At 41.4% G+C, this 25,330-nt stretch overlaps 1 protein-coding gene across 1 annotated transcript; it reads right to left on the bottom strand.

The window, feature by feature from the left end:
* Positions 1-319: 319 nt before the first annotated feature.
* Positions 320-24,370, bottom strand: hs3st1l1 (heparan sulfate (glucosamine) 3-O-sulfotransferase 1-like1). Its single transcript, XM_030069850.1, has 2 exons — positions 24,039-24,370; positions 320-1,704 (listed from the first exon to the last, which is right to left on the bottom strand). The coding sequence occupies exon 2, from the start codon at positions 1,503-1,505 to the stop codon at positions 564-566; it is 942 nt and encodes a 313-aa protein (XP_029925710.1). The 5' UTR covers positions 1,506-1,704; positions 24,039-24,370; the 3' UTR covers positions 320-563.
* Between the last annotated feature and the right edge of the window lie 960 nt (positions 24,371-25,330).

Raw genomic sequence — 25,330 nt, 5'->3', positions numbered from 1 at the left:
GCAACCACTTCCTTGCATTAATGTCTACCTTCCACCTCAGCAATTCAAAGGCTTATTCTAATGCCTCTGCCTACCTTTGCATACTCCCTAAATAACGCAGGTGAGAGGGCTCGAGGGGGTTTTGTGGGGTGCAATGAAAAGGAGAGAGAGAGAGAGAGAGAGAGAAGCATGCCACTTTTCTGGTACGTTTCAAAGCAGAACGATTTATTATCAAGAACAAGAATATCAAACAAGGGAGAGAAAAAAAGTTCATCGGTTTCACAAATTCGTCTTTGCTGCAATCCGATCACTTAAACATTTCCAGCACAGAGAGAATGACTTATCAAGCTTGGGGGTTTTTCCAGTTTTCTTACTCCTGTTGATACAGTTTTAGATGTTTTTTTTGTTTGTTTTTTTTTGCCTTATCATGTAAATATAGAACTGCTCTGCTCAAACCAGAGCTTACAACTGGAGTAATTTGGAGGCTATTCAATGGGGTGTTTAAATGTCAGGTTCATAAAGTGCTTTATGCCCCCCCTTTTTTTCCCCCTCACAGAAAAGGTACTGTGTGTGATCTGGGTCCCTTATTGCCAGTCAAAGGTGCGCTTCACCAGCCTGTAGAACGTGCGGTTGTGCTCCCGTAGGTAGGAGCGGAGCTGCTGGAGCACGGTGCTGTTGACTGCCGGGTGGGGACGGCCCTTGGACTCATGCAGGCAGCGCTCTCGCCCATCGCTCCGGATACAATAAAACCCCTTGGTCTGGTTGAAGTAGAAGTTGGAGGACACTATCCTGGGGGGCAGATTGAGAAAGCGTTCCACCTTCTGAAGCTCTGGTAGGGGGTTGCGGATCAGAGTGTCCCCATCCACAATGTGTATCTGCTCCAGGGGGAAGTGGCGCAGCCAGTTGCGCATGTGGATGTCATACAGGCTCCTCTGAATGGCCTTGTAGCGGGTATTTAGGGCTCCGTTGCGCACCAGCAGGTTCTCAATGGCCTGCACTGGCTTGTGGTTCTCCAGCCTGTTGAAGTACACCTGGGTGTAGTCAGAGATGACCCTCTCAGTTGGGTCACGCAAGATCAGCAGCAGCTTAATGGAGGAGTTCATGGCGCGGATACGTTCGGGTGCCAGGGCCGATGTGAAGTAGCCTGGGGTCTTCTCCACCGTGATCTGGTGTGGGTAGGAGTAGGGCATCAACTCGCGGTACCACTCAAAACCCTTGGCATAGTTCTCATCCCAATCAAAGAAATGCACCTCGGTAGCAGCAGCAGCAACCTCAGGGTGAATGTCTAGCATTTCCAGAAGGGCTCTCGTGCCCCCCTTACGAACCCCAATAATGATACTTTGTGGCGCTCGTTTGCTAGTCCCAGGAGGTGGAGATGGAGGCAAGTCTCCAGAAACATTGGCTGGCAGTCCAGCGCCAAGGTCCATCGGGTCCAGTGTTATGCCAAATCCAGCTTGGACAAGCTCAGGCGGGGCAGCATATGTCTGGAGAACCAGGAGAAAGGCAGATGCCAGAAAACAAGCCATAATGATGGACTGAGAAGCGGAGGCTAGGTGAGTGTCAGAGAGAGAAGCAAAGAGAGGAGACTGCGGTTTAGCCGAGGATCAGTCTTTCTGTATTTCTGAGCTCAAAAGTGGCAGGAACAGAAATGGGAACTGCAGTCTTTGTCTGCCATTGAATCTGAGCAGGAGGAGGAGGAGAAATCATCAGCAGTCCACAGTACATCTGTAAGAAGAAAGAAAAAAGAAGAAAAGGCTTTCAGATTTCAGGCGCATAAAGCAGAATGAATGTCTACATTATACAGCTATGGCACTTTCCTCATTCCTCTGACAAAGCAATCCAGCCATTAATACAATCCATGTCTGTTATAAGTGTATCATCTGAAAAGGGTAATCTCAATTCATCTTTCGTTCAATCTCTTTTCTACCGTCACCCTCTTCCCATCTGGTTTCTCCTCTTCACTCTATAAAGTCACTTCACTTTCAATTGATATATAATTTCTCTGGCTGAAAAACATTTAGCCAGACAGCTCATTAGAAAATGTGTCTGGGATATGCAAGTGGGGCTGAAGGCCAGAAGACAAGGCCAGAATGCTGTTGTCTTCCTTTACCAGGTCACAAGCCTCACTTTAATCAATACGCTTAACATCAAACATCCACCCTGGAGCATCAAAATCAAGCTATTCCAAGAAGGATAAGGACAAATTTATTGTCGGAAATCAGATGAGTTCCTACTTCTAGGTGACTTTGATTTTCTATGCATGCCAGGAAAGATCAATATTGGGGCAATGCAATTCAGCAAATACAAGGAGAAGGATTTAGGGTATTAAATGAGGCTTATAGCATTGCTGAGGACCCCTTATAGCACTGCTGAAAACTTGAACTTAAAAGGGTATTTTTGCATTCACTGTAGGCACTTGTCATGATTTGCATTTAGCTAAATAAGAAATGGCAAAAAAAAAAAAAAAAAAAAAAAAAAAATCCCCACCCTCTACTATAAGTGTCACAGCAAATATTAAAAAATGTTCCCTCACTATGTGACAAATTCCTATGAAGTGTAATAACAGAACATTTTTTTTTTAAATGTCACGGTATAAATTAAATAAAAGAAAGTCTTCAGGTACTTTTAGGAGGAAAACAGGCTGGGAGAGCTGCTGCTTACACTGTGCTAGTCATAACAACTGGGCCGGGCTATGCAAACATCCAGCTTCAATAGCAAAGGTCACGGTAAGGTAATCTAAACAAACAAAGATATTCCCTGCCTGGGAACAGACTGCCAGACAAACACACACACACACACACACACACACAGGCGCAAACACAAGACATCCACATACACACACAACCACACAGTGCTATTTTCGATATGCAGTTATTTAAAGAGATATTCACCATGAAATGTATATTCCATACACCATTTGAGGTTACAGTTTGATTTTTTTTATTTATTTATTTATTTATTTTTTCACAATTATTCTAAATGCACAAAGAAACCCTTTTCTAGTTTCGTTTTAATCTCTTACTTTCACAAAGGCCCTTACAGGGACGGGTGTCGCAATTTAGCATCAGCTGTAAACACAATGATTCTTGCAATGGATAACTGTTCTCAGTTCACTTATGTGTGCCCGATTTATCCCTACCAAATAAACCATAAGTAAATAAATGGATGAAAAAAATAAAATAAATAAACAAATCAATAAATAGATAAAGCAGCTTCAACACATTGTGATGAGATTTTAGCATGTAGCGTGAACTCTATTTCTCTACTAGAGGAAAGTGTTGAATTCCTGTCACTTGTGTTTTGATTACAGCTCCTGGGATGTCAAGGGGAGAGAGAGAGAGAGAGAGAGAGAGAGAGAGAGAGAGAGAGAAAAAAAAAAAGTGTTTTCATTATTCCACGACTGTGTGTCAGAGCGGGTGTTGCATTTTTCAGTGGTTTTCTGCAGTAGTAGTTTCTGTCCAGTTTCTTCACTCACATCAATAGAGAAATTCGTGTAACACTCTCCGAGTTCTGCAGTTGTTGCTTATCATCTATTAGACATATGGATGAATTTTTTGCGCTGGCTGAACTTCACCATGAAATTATGCGTGTCATTTGAAAAAAAAAAAAATAATGCTCTTACAAAATGAGTACTTGCATGGGTGTAAAGCTGTTACTTCTTAATTACTGGTTCATTAGAGTCATGTTGCCACCTTTTGCTTGAAATAGTCAGTTGTCATGTTTTGACAATGCATTTTTCACACATGCAATTTTTCTTAAATTGTTCTCTTTGGATTTTGTTTTGTGAATAGATAGAAAGATAGATAGATAACCAGATACATGTATAGACAGACAGTTAGACAGATGGATGGATAACAGCCACAGAACAGCACAGGAAGAGACTGCAGCAAACAGTAAGGACTGCTGAAAAAATGACTGGCTCTCCCCTGCCCACGCTGCAGGACTCGAACACCTCCAGAGCCTGGAAACGGCCGAGCAGAATCATCACAGACCCCACACACCCCGGACACAGTCTGTTTGAACTCCTACTCTGGCAAACGCTACAGAGCAGCGCGCACCAAAACCGCCAGACACAGGAACAGTTTTTTTTTTTTTTTTTTTTTTTTTTTCTTCCACAGGCCAAATCTCTCATGAACACTTAACAGCATGGCACATTAATGGACGCTGGCGATGGAAACATGAAAAATAGCCCCCTCTCTCTTACCTAGTTTTATTATGGACGGTCCTGAGTCCCAGTCCAGGGAAACACACTGTCTGTAACCCCCCTACACTCACTACATTAACATCTTCTATGCCTGTATACTGTGTACAAACTGACTTCTCTCCAATCTCCACTGTGCACTACATCTTGTTAATCAGATGTGCAACACAAATATACAATTGTAAATGCATATGCTGTATACTGCTGTATGTTGGTTATAAATTATTCAGCCATAACAACACTCTGTGTAGTTGTGGCATACCTTGTTGTGCAAACATACTTACCTGCAGTATTCTATTTATTATTCCTATTTAATTTGTTGTTTCTTTTATGTTGACTCTTTCTGGCTCGCTTTTTTTTTTTTTTTTTTTTTTTTTTTTTTTTTTTTTGTTGTTGTACTGCAAACCAGAGACAAATTCCTTGTATGCATAAGCACACTTTGCTAAAGCTGATTCTGCTCAAATCATCTGTGTGTATGTGTGTGTGTGCGTGTGTGCGTGTGCGTGTGTGTATTTTGTCACACTGTAAGTTAAATGTAATATTCAAATAATGTGTTTGGAAGAAAAAAAAAAAAATACAACAATGCCAACAAAATGTTCTCAAACAATTTTAGTGAGCAACTCGTACTGTTACGTAAGCGCTGCTCTCCTCCTGCATGAGCACCTTAACTTGAGCAAAACTGAATGTCCCTCTAGTTGAACAGTTTCTCAGGTATTTTCTCCACCATGGCTCACTAGATAATACAACATCATTACTGACCTTTTCTGGGCTTTTTTCTCATCGTAACAATGTCTTTCACCCAGATAAAGGGGATGACACATGCCCCAGCTTCACACTACGATCTGTGGCTAAAGCGTGGGGCTGGGCCTGGGAGCTGAGCGCAGGAGAGCCGACCTGCCCTACAGGGCTCGGGGTTGTGCAGGGAGGCACTTATGTGCTGTGACAGGCGCGCCTGCCTGTCAGCGTTTCCCTGGCAGAGAGCTGCCAAGTCCAATGCTAACAGCCAGGCAGCCAGACGAGCTTTCTGTCTCATCCAATTCCCCCCACTCCTCTCACAGCACACCACCACCTGGAAGGAGCCATTGTTTCACATCCCACTGGGCCTTATTGCTTTATTCAGCACTTGATGCATATCTTTCCAGCTTTTCATTCAGCACACAGCAGCCACACTATCTGGCAGACCACTTAACCAAGACTGTTTGGACTGAATACTGCGGGGCCAGCAGAAGGTTATATGACGATGGCTGGCAGGAAAAGAACACCGGGCAAACCGAGGTTGGAGAAAAAGATATAACAACTCAGTGTGGACCGGTACTTGATAACTGACATAACAAAAATCAAACCTGCTATATAACATTCCCACTTGTGACTCCAGCCTAGAGAGAAACCACGCACTCACACGCGCCAGCTACACTGACCTTCCATTATCTCACCTTAAAAAACTTGTCTGGCTGCAGAGCAACGCGCTTCCTACTATCTGACCAGACAGCAGAGCCAACAGATCTGCACTATTCATTACATCCCAGCAGCTTGAGAGGACGGCTCTGCAGGTTTCCGGCTCCACAGGAATCCAGGTTCCCACTAATTAACCCAAACACCCGCCTCTATACATCTAGAGTCAGAACAAACCCTCATTCATATTCAGCAGGGCCGCCTGCCATCAACCGTGGCGGGCAGCAGGTATTATACAGGGCAGCTTTTTTTCTTAATAGGAGCTCATTAGAGACATTAATACAAAATAATTATTACTACAATGATGCTTGATTACAATAGGATAGAATTTTGCGCTATCAAATAGATTAATTTAAGGTCAGCCATTTATAAGCATTACTCATAATTAGGTATTCATATTTGTGGATGTGGGCTTGTATTGTGTGGAATTTACACACACACACACACACACACACATACACACTGGTAGAAGGCAGTTTTGTGTTCACTGCATGGCTCTGCACAAGACTGAGGCAGAGTTGAGCTCATAGACAGACCTTTTCATCTCTGATTTCTCTCTCTCTCTCTCTCTCTCTCTCTCTCTCTCTCTCTCTCTCTCTCTCTCTCTCTCTCTCTCTCTCTCTCTCTCTCTCTCTCTCTCTCTCTCTCTCTCTCTCTCTCTCCCTCTCTCCCTCTCTCTCTCTCATATATATATATATGTATGATCTCCTATAAAAAGATAGTGACCCTTCCCCAACAATACCAAAAAAAAAAAACAATAATGAAAACAAGCAAGCAAAGGAAATACACAGAAAAGCACACACCTTCATTCTATTTTCTATTGCACTTTCCCCTTGCTTCTGGATTTGCATCCTCTTTTTCTCGCTATTCTAACACGCCCTCCAAATTGAGTGGGCTCCATCTCCCACCCACACATATCCAACTGTGACTCTGTGTGGCCGTTCTCTCACATAGAGGATAGGTTTAAAAAAAAAAAAAAAAGACTATATTTTTGTGCACATCGGGATTCCTGGCCCAGTGTATTAATTCCTGTTATGACAAGTTAACGCTTCAGCTATTCATGCAGGATCAAGGTGAGCAATTTCTGCTTTCCCTCTTACCCACTCCTTTATATACAATAATATGAGTCATGAAAACAGACAAATCCTCACATTTGAATGCAAACATTCCTCTTTCCGCCAGCAGTGTTGTCTACTTCTTCTTGCGCCAACACAGGCATAAATAAACTATTCTGGTGTTCACTTTCTGGGGTTTATGGGGTAAACTAGAGAACAAAACCAATTAATTATGAACTGAAAACAACACGGGACATATCCACTTAAAACATGCATCAGCATGCTAGGCATTGTGGAAGGATGCCTGGGGGCAGCTGAGAAATTTCTAGCCTTCAAAATAACAGCATGCCTATGAATATTGGTCCATTACAGCCACTTACTATTGAGAAAGATATGTTTGGGGCTGCGATAGCCGAGACGTTAGAGAGGCAAGCTTGAGAATGAAAGGTCACTGGACTGAATTCCCAGAGTGCTTGGGAAAATGTGGGATATGAGTTGGGAATAGGAATGAGTTATGTTCTCCCCTCAGTCAAGAAGCAACACTGAGGGGCCCTTTAGCAAGGCATTCAAGCTCTAGTTTCTCAAGCCAGCCTCTGTCATCCACACTCCAGAAAGAGGGTTGGTGGAAGCATCTGGAGCTACGCGTTTGTCTTGAGAGAATACTTAATCCCCTGCTGCTCCAGTGGAGCTGCTCAGCGGCCAGCACTAAAACACTGTGGAATGACACTGTGGAATGCAGGAAATAGGATGCATACGCACAGTATGTGAGCTGTCATGATAATTGTTTGTGCCAATATCAGCGAGCTGCAGGCACGGAAACCACTATATACACAGCTCCAGACCAACAGTTTAGACCGATGTCTTTAAACTGGTTAGGGTGGTTAAATTTATGCATTGGCTTTGCCCAGGTTAAGAGGCCTGATGTAAATCATTTTCAGCTCTGGCTAAAACGGCGGTGGTTCTTCAGCTGAATTCACTCATTGGTCGGTGTATTGAACAGACATGGGGGTATGCCGACATGCCAGCTAACCAAATACATTTGCTAATTTACTGCTTAGTGTGGCCATGAAGTAACTTCAGCAATGTCAATGCCTTAGAGTTAACCTTGGGAAGCAAAGATTCACGCATGGTGCACACTGTGTCTCTGGGGATGTTGTCATTATTGTTATCTAGGAACAGTCTGTCACGTCCAGGCGACAAGATGTCTGTTGCTTACGTAAACCAGTTGGAACTCTTTCAGCCCATATTGAGAAAGAGACCCACGTAACCGTGCCTGCGTTAGTTGTCTCCATGATGCATCTTAAATTTCCTAAAATCAATGTAATGTGCTCTGGCCTCGACGTCACTCCCATCTCAGGTGTAAATGTGCAAATTTGAAGCAGCGTGTCACTGGAAAAAAACATGCTCAGTCAAACTTCTCTGGATGGTTAATAACAAACACATTTTGGTAGATATTGAAATATAGGTCTACTGTAATGGTTAGCAGTAGGAGGGTTACAAATTGATTCTTGTGGATAAGATAATAACATGCACATTGTCATCTTGCCTTGTTAAAAAAAAGGCCAGAGGGTCTACCCATTGGAGAAAAACCATCTCCTTCTACTAATGTGGTGCTGGTTTATACGTGTTGGTAGAGGTATTCAACATGATAATCGCTACAATATCAATGAAGCCTATACATATCCTCTGGGTCCCCCTGGTGGACGAATATCACGAATGGTTATCATACACTTGCAGCTCTTACATACCCTCCGGTCACTTTCTCCAATGAGCATCAAATACCGACATTTCGCCAGCAAATGTGACTCAGATAATATGGACACCCATTTGCGTTAACTCATTTCAATTTTTTTTTTCTAGAACAGGGTCGTTTATTTTCCCTGTTTGCGTTTTCTTCCTGAGTTACTCTTAGTTTACGGTGTGCTCACCTCAAACATAATATTGAACATCAATTTCAGATGGTCATTATTGCACCAAGTATTGATGGAAACATTAAAGCAGCTGCTCTGTTTGAGCAATCCAACGGCAGGGCTGGAGCTGCCCACTGTACGGGATCTACACTTTTCCTGTTGACAGTTGTTTGGCTGAACAGAAATGATGAAGCGTAACGCTACATTAGAAAACTCAGACAGACATCCAACAACAGAAGCACTGTACCAAATGGCAGAGTGTATGCTATATTTCCTCACACTTGCTGAGAGTCAGCATTTCATTGATGTCGACAGTACGGCACTTGGGCTTTTTTTTTTTTTTTTTTTTTTTTTTTTTTGGTCATCCACTGGAGCATGATGACTGCATTTTGCCATGACATTCTGCCTGCATTGATTTCAATTTGACTTTATTCAGTGTCATTCACCTACACGGCAACGCAAATGCAAATCTGTGCCTCGCAAAACAATGTGTGAGCAAGTCTGCATATGGATCTGTGTCAGACACAGAACAGCAGTTGATAATGTACGGTAATGATAATTATAATGTTGTCACTCCCGCATTCTGAAATCTGTATCTGATGAAATCGAGCCGCTTCACATGTCGGGGAGGAAAAAAATAAAGTTTATTTAGTTTTGGCTGAAATTACAGTGCAGCTCTGGCATTAAGCAATATTTGGCTATTTCTAGAGAGTGTGAATAAGACGATGACCTAATCTACACCCACATGTCAGTGAAGGGATTCATTATAGCCTTGAAGAGGGGGGTAATCTGTCATTTACTGCTACACTCAGGCACATGTGGCTCCAGACACTAATTGCAGTGTTTTAACTCTAATCTTCAATACATCGTGATAAGCCTTCCGAGTATAGAGGTCTTTTCAGCACTTTTTTTTTTCCAGCAGAGGGCTTCAATGTGGAAAGCAGCCTCTTCCAATTACAAATCCCTCTGCCCACTGCCATCTGTGGCAGCAAGGCTTTGTGTGTATGTGTTTGTGTGTGTGTGTGTTTCCTTGCAAGCCAAACACAAGCCACCAAACATGATGCAAGTCTGTGCCTCATGCTACATTATGCTAGATACACCTATGCACCTGGCTGTGCTACATTCACATACCATGCATAGTTGTAAACTGCTGCACGTAGCCGACGCCTGAACACTATCCAACATCATTTTCTTGATTCTGACAGAATGAGAGGGATTATGTGATCCTGCATAGCGCCACAAAACGGTCATTTTGGCATCACAATATACCTTTAATTACCCAGCACAAACACATCGCTGTCCATCCAGAAATCATGACAACTCATTGAACTGAAGTTGGATAGCTCCATCCCTCTGTGTTACCTCGCATACACTGGCCCAGACATTCCCCACTTTGGCTTTGACATTTGTCAAGGCTCTGAGATTTATTTCAAGCATCAAGTGACATCGTCTGGATTCCCAGGAGGCATTTTGGCAGATAAAATAGGCTAACTTGCTCATCACCCTTGGATGAGTGGAGGCAACCGAGCCCAGAGCACGCTGACTCACTGAGGGAAGTGTTTCGTGGCCGGTCAGAAACAACACAGACGATGAGAAAGAATTCAATCAGTGTAGCCTGATGATCCTCATTCACTCTGCCATTTCTGATAAAGCACCTACGCATTCCAGAGCTGCACTGCCCCACTGAAATAGCTGCTTTACCACCAACACCAAGATAAAGCTAATTTTACTCCACCAATTTAATGATAGTGTAATTCTTATCATACTTTTCCCATCGTGCTTTTCCTCGTTTTCATAAGGAGTCTGATCTTGGTTTTGAACTCCATGTAAAATAATTAGTCTACAGTTCATCGAAGAGTGAACACACTGAAATGCCGATTTAATCAAAACAAATGTGCCAACTTCATTCGTTCTTCCTGGGTTTCAGACTCTGGAAAGCTGAAGCTGCTCTCTAGTCTCGGGGGTGTCCTGCAAACTGCAATATACACATACATTATGGATGAATTACTTCATCAAATAAAAAGCAGGGCATCTTGTAATGAACTGTGAGGATACTCTTAATCTTTGATGAGGCTTATCTGATGAATAGTTTAATGAGAAAACTATGGCAAGGCCTGTTGGGTGCTGACAACGATATCACAGCGGTGATGAGGGAAGTGCCGAAAAAGGCAACATGTACAGAGAATTTTACAATCACATACTGTGGTTTATTAAACGGCATCCATCTCACTGCTAATACGAAGTGTTTAGTTATGTGCTGCGCAATCTCTTCTTACTCACTCCAGGGTGAAGCACATCTAATTCATATTAACTAAGGTATATGTACGCAATCACCAGGGGCATGTTAATTTCTTCAGGGAGGTCAGCATCAAGCACATACATTGGATATCTTATGTTTATTCCATAAAACCACAGCTGGTGTATGCCTGCTACACATAATTTGGAAACCTTTCCCTGCTCTGGCACAGCATCCTATTGGAAGACACACACCACAGTTCTGCCAGTGCTTTCCCGCCATAGCAAATATGTATTCAGCACTGCAGAACTTGGGGTTTGGTGTTTGGACCTTCTGTGATGTGATGCTGGGTGCCAAGCAATGGAGTGATTCAACCACAGGCTGCAGTTAGGGAGCTAATAATAATGCATTCAACTTAAACCGTTTCCCATGGGATTAGCCTGTGTTTGGATCTGCTCACATCAGCGGTTGAACTATTATACAGTTAGATTAGGCAGTATTGGTTGGGGTGCTCCCTGCTGCAGGAGCGGAGTATCACCAGCATACATAAATAAACAAAAGGGGCACACTGTGTAACCCATCCTGGGTACACAGTGAGTCGAAACAAAGCATGCAGAGGCTACAGAAGAGGCGGTAGCTGTGGTGAAACACTGTGGTAAAAAACCCAGCAAAATCAAGCAAGTCAGAGCAGCAGCAGTATCTCTACTGGTGGTTGATTACCGACAGTGTCTATCTGTTAATCAGAATAGTGAGATCTAAATGGAGCGAGTGAGCCAACAGCTATCGACTGTCCGTAAGTGTACATGGCTTGTGTGTCACACCAGTGTACAGCCAGGATTAGCCTCATCTATTTGTGCAGGGTGTCTGAATGACAAACCGCACAAACATAACTGTGAGATATGCAGATCGGTGAGGGAAGGGTATCAGATTGATATTGACAGCCACACACTTCTGGTAATGTCATTTGCCCACAGCAGATGACCTTGAACTTGTGTGAGCACAACGTTAGCACAAAGCCTATCACAGTATCACGTTACCTCATCAACGTAAGTAATTCAAGTTGTTACTCCACATGCTGGCCATTGATTGTAACTTAATCAGTGGGATCTGACGATGTCGGCTGATGATTAATCAGTGCGGAAGATTCGAGCTTGCTAAGTCACTCTTTTAATGAATGCAGAGGCACTGTGCTTGTGTGTGAAAATAGAGTTGTATTCGAAAATGACATAACCACTGCAAATTAATCAGAAATTGACCAATCTAAGTTTGTTTTTTGCAATTTAACCCTTGGACTGAGCATTAGAAGTGATTTCAACATTGAAAGGATCATTTTGGCTATGTATACCCCACTTCCATGTAAAAACATAAGCACAGCACATATTTAAAAGATTCAGAAAAAGCTGTACATAATCAAAAATAGATGTATTTTAAATGGCCGATCAACGTAACATTGCTAATTAATCCATACATTTTCCATAACTGCTTATTCCTATTCAGGGTCAAAGGGGGATGGAGCTCACCCCACCATGTGCTGGATGAAAAGCAGATTGCCAGTCCAGCACAGGGTGGTGTCTCAAATATATGTATTTTGATTGTATTCATTGACGACAGTATAACTTCTGATCAGCTATCAGTTGGTGAACGCCATATGTGGTTGTGCACACTGGTACTTAGGAGGTAAATAAAGTCAGCTGCCTCTGTGCTCAACTTGCAGCAACATCGTTGTAATTTCCCTCTTGCAGGGCGAACTAGATGGTAAGGGAAGTGTTTATCTATAATAACAATCTCCAGCTCCATTTCCTTGTGCCTAGTTTCTGCTTCCCTGGCAGGGAGTGCTTCAGAGGTCTGACTGGGCAGAGATGGGGAAGGATGTAAACACATCATAGATCCACCTGGCTGTCATGGAGGCAAACAACGCTCTATCATTACATTGTTCACAACATTTGCCTTCGCGCTGCTCCACACCATTGCCTATGTTAGGCTTCTAGTCTGTCGTGCCTGAGTGCATATTTCCATTCTGCCTCAGAGGAGATGAAATCTCTGGTGCCAACTGGGCTCCAGCATCTGCTTTCCACTACCAGTGAGACTGTGTGTACAGGCATTTTCATGGAAGGGCAACCTCAAGTATCGTTATTCTGTGTTACTTGAAACTTAGGGGACATAGTGCTAGCAGAGGTTTTAATGCAATCTTGCAACATATTTCTTAAGTTCAGGCTGCGTGGCAAAGTAGGATTTGCCATCAGTTAACCCTTTGAAACCTGGGCAAATTGGTTTGATTTCTTTCAAAACATAAGGAAAAAGGCAGAGGAAAACAGTTTTTTTTCTGTAGCATAATTTTAAATATATAATAGTAATACTACTACTACTACTACTACTTCTAATAATAATAATAATAGTTTTGTTTTTGTTTTTCATTTTTCAGGTCATTTACTTACTTTTTTATTTTTTATTTATTATTTTTTTTTTATTTACTTTTTAATCTTGCAAATTTCCAGGTCATGTCTGACTAAGTTGTTCATTGCATTTTTTCACAAAACCAAGCTGATTTACTCAGGCTTTAATGGGTTAAATACTTGCGAAATGCGTATGAACGCTGCCTCTGCCTGCATTCAGATGCCTTTCACAAGTATTTAAACACAAGAAATGTGACGTCCAACCTGGCCTCAAGAGGTTAAATCACTAGAGCATGCACACTGAGATGAAGTGGTGAAAGGAAATGTTAAAAGTGCTGTTATGTGAGATCCATTTGATGAAATTGGGCTAATTTAAATAGGAAAAAGACCTGTCTGAGCCATAATGACAATGATCCTGCGTGTGCAGTTCTGGGGCTATGACAGATTCAGGTTAAGACGGTGGAGGGAATAAAACATCATTTCATTCCGGCAGGGTGATTTTCACAGCAGAGGCTCCTTTGTTTCTACAGGCCTGATAGTAAAACCACAAGCTCATGGCGCAGTGGTGGTAAGGCTAATGAGTGTGCAGTGTTATTTCACATTTCCCAAATAAAGCTCAGCCAATCTGTATTTCATTACTCAAAGCGTCACCATATTGCATTCAAAGAAAAAAGCCCAGGCCAAAGTTTAATCAGTCCTACGTTTGAGACAAGTCTTATCAGAACTATATAACAACTTATCGTGTGAGGACTTCTCGCTGTCAATTTCATCTGTGCCCTCTTGTTGCGCTGTTCTTCATGAATAAGTCATCAGTCCCCCGCTATTCCCCTTTGGCTTATTGCTCGTTCCGCCGCCTCCATGGCCCTGTAAAACCAACTGAAGTGTTTATGGGAGATAAGAGCCAATGGAGGTCACAGGCCCAATAACTCCTTTTATCACCCCACGTTCTGCAGCAAGGGCTATTTTGCGGGAATACTCACTGAAGACGAATTCTTAATTAGAGAAGTTTGTGAACCCAACATCAGAGGCCTAATAGGGGAATAAAAGGAAGCACTGAAAGGGCATCTGCAGGATTGCTTGTTGGCCTGCTTGGGCACTTTGTGTTGTAGCAAAGATGAATAGGCAGGTCTTGTGTATTCTCAAAGCAATATCAGTGAAAAGCCCCTCTTAAAATGGTTTGTGAAGCTTGTTTGGTTAGGTGTGGATGCCAGGTTTGTCTAGACAAGTCTGACTCTTTTCTAAATTAGTTCAGGTCATTGATTTTTTTTTTTTTTTTTTTTTTTTTTTTTTATTAAAGTAAAGGACTCTACCTTGTCAATGGAATTACTGCCGTAGCCATTGAACTGATTCCATTAGTCTAAATTCCTGCCCAAGAGACTACAAAGGCTTAGGTTAATTGGAAAGGTGATGGCCAGGCTGGAGCTCATCTTATTGGTAAACAGGTTTGAATAATGCATGTAAAAATACATACATTCATAGAAAAACGCATTAATTTTATTGCATCAATGTCCTCTATACAGACAGGATTCACCACTTAGACAAGGCCAGACTACTCAGGAGGCACAAAAAGATCCAAGCCCTGAAAAAGCCAGAAGTCTGAAGAAAATTATGTATGAATATGTTCCTCTAGACAACCAAGGATACTTCACCCATATGTAAAAATATTTTTAAATGGGTAAAATTCTATCATTACTTTGTTCTGACTTCATGAAGTGCCACCTTTGAGAAATATGAATAGGCCAGGGTGGAGGGGAACTAGCTCAAGTTTTAATTAGCCTAGCAGGCAGACATGTTTCACCAGACCAGACCAGATAATGACTAGGATCCTTTGTTCCCAGTAGCCTGCATAATAACTGAGAAAAAAAGGAGAAAATTAATTACTCCTTTTCCCAGACTGGGGAACAGTGATATCGTCCTTGATTGCATAATTTTGAAACTCCATAATTATCTCAACTCCATAGCAACAACGAGGTGAGGGTACTCACATAAGAGTTACGTTTTCCCCAATAAACCGCTCAAAGCTTAAACAGGTTTATCATATGTATTCTGAATGAAGACAGTTCAAAATGGCATGCAAATGTGTGTGCATGGTTAAGGACATCCTCAACCCCATCCTATTTCAAAGAAGCAGTATAGTTTCTGAGGTTGGACCAACACAACAGACAACTATATCTAGCGAGCCTATGCAACAGAGGAACATTAGTGGAGAAGTGTGATGCAATCGTCCCACTCCTTCCCTCATCAACCCCTGCTATAAAGCTTAGATTAACCATCGTTCACTTCATTTAGATAGAGGATTGTTTTGGGGTTTGCCTGATTATATCTATCTCGAGCACACACCATAGCTCTATTGGTATTTAACAAAGATTAGCTTTAAATTGATGATTAACCTTTGTAATCCTGTGTGCATATTGAAAATGGCTTGCTTGTCTTTACCACAACCACACAAAAGAGAAGCCGCATTATCGTTCAGGGAAAATTGAGGCGCAGAAAGCAAATGAGGCAGTGTTATCTGCCTGGTGCTCGGTTGGATAATGAAGACGAATCTTCAGACTAGAGAGTCATCTCATAATGAATCCGAACAGACGACTTCTTTTGTGTTGTGCATCTTTTAATAAAACGTCTATACACACTGTGACCCTGACAAGCAATTGCCACCCTTATCTTGCAAAGGAGCAGAATTTACGTCTGGGAATGAGTGGCTGCCATTGTTTAGATGGCTGTATTAGAGGGTAATCACACATTAAATGACTCATTTCTCCATATTTAACTCCAACTGGGGAGGCAATGGTTTAATTTGCTGGGCAATGAGTTTCCCTCGATGGAGTGTATTTTGCATTAAATCAAAAGCCAATGCAGCCATATCTGTTGCTCTGGCAAACAGGCACTGGTTACACTCAGCTACCAGTTGCACTAACTTCCCTTAACCACTGCAGATACAATTTAGAAGGGACTTCACCCACAATTTGAAAAACAAAATAAACTTTGCAGCAAATCATTGGCTTATAGGGCAAAGTAGGACAACTGACTTCTTGCAACGAAATGAGGGTCGCTGCCCACCCCGTCCTCACTGTTGCACTCTGAACCCGATTAAAACCTGACAACAGAGATTGTAGCTGATTAAAAATAACCACACATCTCTCTTTGGACTGTTTTCAGAAAACCTGTTTGAACTAGTTGATGGGGGTCACATGAAGAGGCTTTCAAGCTTAGACAAAGGTGCTTGACTTCTTATCACAAAATATCTGTAATGTAAATTGCTATTAAAAAGAGAAAATAATTCAACTTGAAGAACTTCTATACTTTCCCCTCATGGTTTTTTATATTGGGTTGCGTTGGCCCACAATTTTCAAACCACTGGCCCTAATTATCCTTTTAACTGGGTCAATTTTTATCACATTCCCTCTATAAACCAACAAAGTCATCTAACCAAATTTAATGTAAAAATATGAAAATTTAAACCTAATCAAACAGGAGGCAAATCTTTTTCACACCACTGCAGATAAACTCTGCAGAGACTGAATTTTGAGCAGCCAGTTCAGTCAGCTAAATCTATCAGCGTGACCATGATGTTTATGTTGCACAGTTGTTTGAAAATTTTTGCTAATTTAGAGCTGGGAGTGGGATTCGTTTTGCTGTTTCAGTTCATGATATGCATGAAAGTTTGTATTGATCCGAAGTCAGACAAATCTGCTTATGTCCCTGCTGGCTCCCTATGTGAGACATTTCTCCTAAAAAATGAAATGTGAGCCGCCATGCTGTGCAACACCAATAGCAAATGACAGAGGAACATGCAGGCATACGTTGAAGAGTCAAGAGGGGTGTGGATGCTCTTTGAGATTGTATTACAGTGCATGAATGGCATAAAGTCAGAAGATGCTGGCTAAACATACAAAAAAAAAAAAAAAAAAACATGAAAACTGCAGATAGCGCAGGCATGATTCTCAGGACAAAATCAAATGCAAATGAATGCACCTCTCTTTCTGAGGTTTTTAAATGTTTTGGCCTCGATTTCAAATGAACAAACAAAAATGAAGCTTTTTGAATACTAATGAGTCATTTCTAAAATCGCTTTAGTCTGCCTATTATTTACCCCCAATTGGTTCAATCCCATTTTGGAGATGATGTGACATTATTTTGCTTGTTTGTTTGCCTCGGCGATAAAAACTAAGGGCAAAATATTAAACAATTATCATTATCCTCTTAAGCACTATAAACCCAATTTATCACTGTCTATAATTATCAATTTATCAAACAATAACCACTTAAAGATCAAAATGTTTGCAGCGTCAAGCACACTGATGATGTTTATTAAACATATTATGTCATTACAATATTAGATTGATGATAATAATAATTATTATTATTATTAGCAGTAGAAGCTGCGTAGTAGTGGTAGTAAATAAATGAATAAATAAAACATACAAATCTAACAATGAGAATGAGTCAGAAGAGCTGAAACCGAGCTGATATCTGAGTAAGCTTTAAAGTATGGCACTGCTATTAGTTCCACACTGGGAATATAGCCTGATCCCCGGAAAATGATGCTGGACACCGTCAGAGTAATTTCTTTCCATTTTTGCCGTCTTAGAAGCCGCACATTGGCATGGTACCTCACTATAGGTAATTATAAAAATTATAACTACCACAGAACACACTAGTATACTAATAACTGAGTCAGAGCCATATCCATCTATCTATCCACCTATCTACATAATAAAATATACCTATACGGCATTCTGATGCTACATGTGTTATACTCTAAAAGGTGATATGCTGGGAAGCATTTTAACAATAAGTCATCATCACATTGATTTGTATACTCTAGTGTTATTGTTGTAATCAAATGAGACCATAGCTGAGACAATTAGCATGATCTATGCTGCATTTTGCATTCTGCTGCTAATCCACTGAATGGCTTTGTGGCACAAAGAGAGATTGCTTTGTGGCACAAAACAAAAAGAGGGCACAGTTTGTCTGATGCAAACAGAGGTGAAGCTTTCAGAGTTTAAATAACAAGTGGAAAAAAAAAACAGCTAATATGTTCTCTCCTTGTCAATAAAGCGAAAATAGAGAACAAACACCCCACCCTGCCTAAATGTGTGGTCACAAATAATCATCCTGACCATGGCCTCATTTGTTTTCAGTTCAGTAATCACACCAACATGCAAAAATAATTTGATAGTAATAAACTGGTGCTTGAAACTGTTGCATCTGTCACTTTTTTTAAAAAAACAGCATGAAGCCACAGTTTGGGAGAGACTTTGCTATTAAAAAAAAAAAAAAAACAGACTTTAACATACAAATTGTTCATCGAGGAGGTTTTGTGCCAGCTGTCTGCCTCTGAGCTGAGAAAGAAAAAATAAATAAATAAATGAATAAATAAATAAATAAATCCTACAGCAGAGCAATAACATATTTCAAAGTTCAATTTCAAGTTTCAGTTCACTGGTATTCCCCTTTGAGGTGGGGAAAAAGGGAGGTGTTCATCTGGGCACTCTCTGTTCAAAACCCCCACCAAGCGAGCAGGCTTATTCAGCACCACGGACAGCTCCCAATCACTTAGAAGTAAGAGACTTTGCTCCGACTCAAGAAGTGGCTTGTAAACCCCTACTCTGGAAACCATCGGCATGACTGAGCCATTATCAACATTAGTCAGATATCACTCTCTTGAGACCACTCTGCATGCAGTCAGCTTCTCATCATCCGTATGAAAAACCTGTTTGTGAAAATATATCTGCGTGTTTAGACTGTTTGGACCCTTTGATGATCAGGTTAGGACTTTAATAAGAGCTTAATGCAGTTAAAAGCTTGACAAGGACGCGAGGTTTTGATCTAAAGGACACCGTGAGGTTGTTATCTGTGTTTTATTTTATTTTGTACTTAACTTGTACATCAAAGCATGGAGGTTGTTTGCATCGCTTCTGCTGCGTGTCTGACCTTCCCACAGTAAACCTCAATCAATGTCTTTAAAGATCGTGTTTCATATTTAGACATACCGAGATCTTCGCCTTTAGAACAAATGTCAAATGTTGCTCCTGGTGGTGGCAAAGTGTGAGACAAGAGAACTGACTGCTTGACATTTTGTTCTCATGAGTATTCAGCTGCTCCTTTAAAATTGCTAACAGTGAAGTGGGAAAAAAATGAAGAAAGAAAAAAGACAAAGGAGGAAAATTGCTGCAGCTTCGTCACTAAGTCCTGCTGAATTAACAGTGCCCTACCTTTGATTCATTTCCAAATGAATGACAAACACTTGATCCTCAACTAATGAGGGTCCAGCAGTTGATGTGACTCCTCTCACTATGCATAATCATGTTCATACAGCAACCTTTAAATAATGTCCCCCCTTATCACCTTGTTACGGGACCCAACAAATTAGCTCCCCTGATTATTTTCACATCTCCGAGTGAATAAAAAAAGCCTTTGTATTGAGCCACATTTTAGCAAAATCTTTTCATTAAAAAATGTTTCTTAAAATATTCTCCTCTAAGGCCCCTAGACAGAATAGGAACATATTTCACAAACAGATCTCTAGAAATCTCTGATCTCTCTCTCTGTGACTCTCCCATGCACACACACTCTCTCTCTCACTCTCTCACACACACATACGCACACACGCACATGCAAACACACAGAATAAATTGATACATATATCAGAGACAAAGCATCTGAATCAAAACAAATCTCACCTCACATGACAGGGTCGTGATCTCTCAGAAGAGACTTCCACCATTAATGTGACAAATATGACAAGACATGGAGGTGATACAAAAAAGCATGTATGAGACACAATCGCCAATAATGAGGGATGTGGCTGACATGTGCCAAGTCATCTGAGGCAGGCAGAGAACAAAGGTAATGAATAAATAACTTGCTAGTCATCAAGTGGAATGATAAATCTACTTCATAACATTTGGCAACGATGGCAGCGCCGGGCTCTCTTGAACCCCTTGATGAAAAAGTGGCCCATGAAATCTGTTCAGTATAAGGTGTCATAGCTCTCTACTGTCTCCTATTTCCCCTGCTCCAACCCCATCCTATTATTATAGAATGACAGCAAATTGAGCAGAACAAAGCCTGTTGTCTGATAGGATGCATCAAGGAACCTCATCAGAATCTGTGTGTCTTTAATAAGGCTTTCCCAAAGGCTGAGTTCAAACTCAGAGGCTTTTGATGATGAAGACGCAGCTCCCAAGTGCTCAGAAATGACAGCTTTGATTCTAGTATTTCATACTATGCTATTGATGCACATGGTGGATATCAGCTCAGGAGATATGGCATATAGCATATGGACCTAGGTGGCTTTTTGCACCATGCATCACTGCCTGCTGCACACTCATGAATTATGGAGTTCGGCACAAATATGCAAATCTGGGCATTAGCCTAGTTATGCCCCTGTACTGTAAGTTACAGTGACTTATCTATTATGTATGAGCCCAGGATCGGAGGGAAGAGGGCCTGGCAGCCAGCTTCACGGCCCTCTGTTAGTTGCTCACTTTCACATCATGAAAGAGCATGAATAGCAGGGGAGGTAGTTCCAAAACGCTAACGTTATGCTGCACCAGATCTCTGAAGACTTGGGAGAATTAGCTTGCCTCCACGCTCAATTGCCAAGCTACTTAAAATAACAATGGCCTCCATAGGATTTGGAAGCCTGTAAGATACGTAGGGAATAAGCATGAAGTTGTTGCTAATCCTCTAATTTCCCCCCACAAGGCTGATATGAAATGCTAGTCTGATCAGTAATCAGTCCACGGGGGAGGCAGACAGGGGATCTAGCCAACTCTACAGGCGCAAACAAATATCATCCCCTGTATGACATTACCATCACAATGCCAGATGAATGACTTCACTTGAGTGACCTAATCATAATGCGGTAAATAAGTGAAATCAAGGAGGCAGCATGAGTCAAAATCTGCTCAGTCAGGTATTGAAATCATACTCTGCATACTCTGCTCAGGCCAGAAGGATAATAAAGTGAGTCCTATGGCTTGGTGATGAACGGAGTGATCATTAGCTTGGATCAAAGTCAATCATCAAGCACATGACAGCTGACAATTTCCATTTAACACGGGGCCCTCGACATAATGATACCTGCTCCTCATGAACCCAGTCACTAGGCAACAAGAGGAAGCCACACCTTCACACTGGCCCATAGTAACCGGCAGCCCTGCCTGTATTGCTTTAATGGCTGAAGCAGTCAGGCTTGGTTCTAACAAGAGAATATTCATTAACTCAGAAATTAAGGCCTGGAGATTGGATCGGGCACATATTACAGGCTGAAAATGCTGGCTCTTTCATGATAGCTCTTTTATCTCCTGAGGGAAAAACCACTCCACCCTCAACGAAATAAATAAATAAATAAATAAATAAATAAAAAATCTGGAATTCATTTGCATTTTGAAAAAAAAAAAGTCCCATATGCCTCAGCTGATAGTTTTCATCCTTTAATTCAACAAACATAACCTCATCAAATATTAATTCTATTCTCTTGTTATTCATTATCGGTTGTGATTAGTAAAACTCGAGGAGAGAAAAATGCACTTTTGTTTTTGGTTTTTTTTTTCTTCACCCCCCCTTGCTCAAGTGAAGCCAACTGGATAAACTCCATCAAACAAAGAATAACAAGAAATTGTACACATGGAACAGTTTCTCTTTCCCTGCCTATCACAATAAACACTTCCTCTTTCTATTTATGTCTTCCTCTATCTCATATGAAAGTTTTTGTCTACACTGCATATTATGATATAACACCCACTGACCCTGCACCAGTGCCAATCATACATCACTGAGACACCTTGATTTTTCTTCGGGGATTTCAAAAGCCAACAGTAACACCTCCCAGGATCCCCACCATCTTTACAGCTGGACTCGTCAGGCAAATCCCCCAGACCCCCCAGCCTGTTCCCTCCTACCTAACCTCACCTTTCTCTGCCCATTTGGATGCAGATCAAAGCAACAAAAGCAAACAAACAAAACGTGATTGTCCCAATACGGCTTCAGACGAACAGGCTCTTCATTCACGCTGGTCAGTCAAGCATGGAAATAACGAGGACGACCCCTCTTTCGTATCGACCTCTGTCCCCCTTGTTGTCCACTGTGAGAAGCTCTACGGCACTTTTCTGACCAGCTGAGGAGTTCAGCAAGTTCTCAGCGGAGGAAAGTACACTTCACTATAATGCAAGAGCTCCTGCACATTTAATCCGTCACATTTATTCATTTTATTTTATTTCTGAGACATCCACTCTTTGGGAAAAAAAAAAAAATTATATTCCTACGCTACCCTGAAAATTGCTGGCAAGTTAGAGCACATTGTGGGCAAGTCGTAAGTAAGTAAGTAATCAGTCATCTTAAGACCTTTGCTCATGCATTACTTATTTTAGCACACATTTATCCTCATTTTTTAATAAACTTGTACTACTTTTTTTCAAAATGGATAAGAAAAACTCCTTTTCAATGAAGCTGTTCACTTCTTGAAACGAAACAGCATAAGCTTCGACAAAAAGCCTAGCCTTGTCTGTTGATGCTTTATTTTCAACGCGGAGCAACAGTGGCAACATGCTGCTGTAAGAAATCCCATCACATCTCAGCAGAATGACATATCCAGTGCTTGTCAGTGCAATGAGTGATTAACAGCCTGAGAAGATTAACAGTTTTCCCTGTGAGCATTTTCTTCACTCTCTCAAGTGTTGAGTCACCTGGTGTTGCCTAAATTCAAAAAAAGGGGTGAAACTACTTTCAGAATACTAGTACATGAAAAGCATCAGTGTATGCCTATTTTAACCATACAGAGCTGCTGACATGCTATCTTATTTGAATCTCAGCTGAGCCCTTTTTTTTTTTAGTCAAATACTGATGCCTAGCTTCCATTTCTGAAAAAGCCTGCAGCTAGAGGCAGAGGCTACATAAGCTTACACCCACATGCTCATAATTAAAGGTGAATTGCACAGCCAGTGGCAATTTGCACCCTGTGACGTTGGTACGTTTTAAAGGTGGCTGCTGGAATTTCACTTGGTAAGGCTGACACCACATAGGACATCTGATGCTGAGGAATGCCAAGCGTGAGCCTACAATCTGCCCATAACTGAAAGAGCGGCAATTACCATTAAGTTGCACTTATCTATCTTTCGACTGATGATGATACTTTGCCATGCAGATATTCCACTTCATTTCCACATTTTCATCCACCAGCTTTCTGTGCCAAAAGAGGAACTTCTGTGAATGACTTCTTGGGCTTGCTTGGTCACTGATATGATTTAAGCTCATTTCAGAGACATGATCTTTAAGCCTTTAAGTCAAAACTTTTAATGTCTTAAAACTTTTAATATTAAGTTGATTTTGGATGGCTCAGCCCTTGGAATTGTATTATTGTCAAACTGCCCAAGACATGTCTCAAAGTTGGTAACATATTTTTCCCTTACAAGCTTTAAAGAAGTATTAACTGATGTAGCACTTCAACCAAACTGATCAATACAACATATTTCACAGGAGGGGAATTTAAATGTGAACTGCAGTAGCAAGGAACCATAAATGGCTATTTAAAATGATCATGTCTCAAATGCGATTGGCAGAAAGGTTACTGTACAGCGATACTAAATTTATTATAGCCTAATAATGGATAAATTAATAGCGCGTTGCCTGCTGCCTGTGCTGTGATCAGACTGAATCAAAAACATCCAAAATCCTTTTGTCAGAAAACCGAGATGCCTGTGTTGCCTAAATTGTTGAGCATGTCTTGCGTACCCTGTCGTGCAAGAGCGACGCATTGCATGTCGGCAAAGTGCAGAAAATGTTTAGAGAAAATCTGGTTACCTCGCACGGGGGGTCGGTGATGATCTCTGCGCGCCTCTTGGGTCTGGGTTGATCTCAGGAGCGGATGATGCTGAGGCGCGGAGCGCACTTTTGCGCACCGCCGGTCCAGATAGCAGAAAACCCTCGATCTCTCCTCCTGGCCACTCTCATCACGGATTCATGTGAAAGCAGACACCGGGGGAAACGGAGTCCTTATTTATTCAAAGTGGTTAGCACGGCTCCATGTCCTCCACGCACAGACAAGCCGCTGTATAGGAACGCGGGTCGCTTTGTGCCCAAGCCGCTGCTTTGCGTAGCAGACTACACGGTGTGGGGAGGAGCCGCCCGCCATCAGATGATCAGGTATATATATTGCAGCTGGTAGGTGCTCTCCTCAACAGTCCTCCCCGATCCCCAGCACTGCTGGAGTCACGTTTTATATTTTAACACAAGCAGTCTAATTTTAGCAGGATATGCCAAATAATGCTGTCACTCAAACTACATCAGACTGTCTCTGCATAGAGAGAAAGGCAGGGGACAGGTGCTGCCTATTCATTAAGTTTAATATTAAGTCTGTTCAGTTGGTTTGGCTAAAGGAGAAAGCATTCTAATAAATTTAAAGGGATGTTACATAAATGTAAAACTACATACAGTGTTATGTCTATGATATATGAATACTAAATTATATTATTGTATCATTAAAAAAAAATGCCCTAACTATTGTCAGCTCAAGACACTATAAGTTAATTATTCCAGAGTTACTCCAGAAATAAATTGTTAATAGAGTGTGATATGGTTATTATAATCACACTGAGTGCTGAATATACAATGTAAGTTCCTACAGCAATAATATAATGCTGGCACAATAGGGGGAAAAAACACCATACAGCATACTAGGTTTACCATAAAGTCTCCACTAAGGTCCACAGAGCCCCTATAGGAAGTTTATAGTCATACCATGGGAAATATAAAACGCCATAAAGCATGGTAAATTCACTGCAAAGCCCGTACTGAGTGCCACAGTCACACTGGAAGGTCCTATGAAGGTCCTAAGATCCTAGGAATATTATTTTGCTGCTCTATGAATAAAAATAACATAAAGCATGATAGAGTCACTATAAACTCATCACTAAGTGCCACAGACACTATAAGACCCTATGATCTGAATATTATGATGATTTTTTTCAAAGGAATATATGCCTTATTGTAGAGAATACAAAGCATATGGAGGTGGCCAGGTGTCAGCCCTTGCCTTCAATAGAAGTCTTCACATGTTGACCTACCTCTGAAATGATTTGTTACTGTTTGCACCC

Source organism: Myripristis murdjan, chromosome 15 (genome assembly GCF_902150065.1).
Source record: "Myripristis murdjan chromosome 15, fMyrMur1.1, whole genome shotgun sequence".
NCBI lineage: Eukaryota > Metazoa > Chordata > Actinopteri > Holocentriformes > Holocentridae > Myripristis > Myripristis murdjan.
Note: the sequence above shows the minus strand (reverse complement) of the source record. Positions and strands in the feature narration are given on the sequence as shown.

Coding starts and splice junctions, on each gene's coding strand:
- hs3st1l1 (XM_030069850.1), bottom strand. CDS start 1,505: ATGGCTTGTTTTCTGGCATCTGCCTTTCTCCTGGTTCTCCAGACATAT.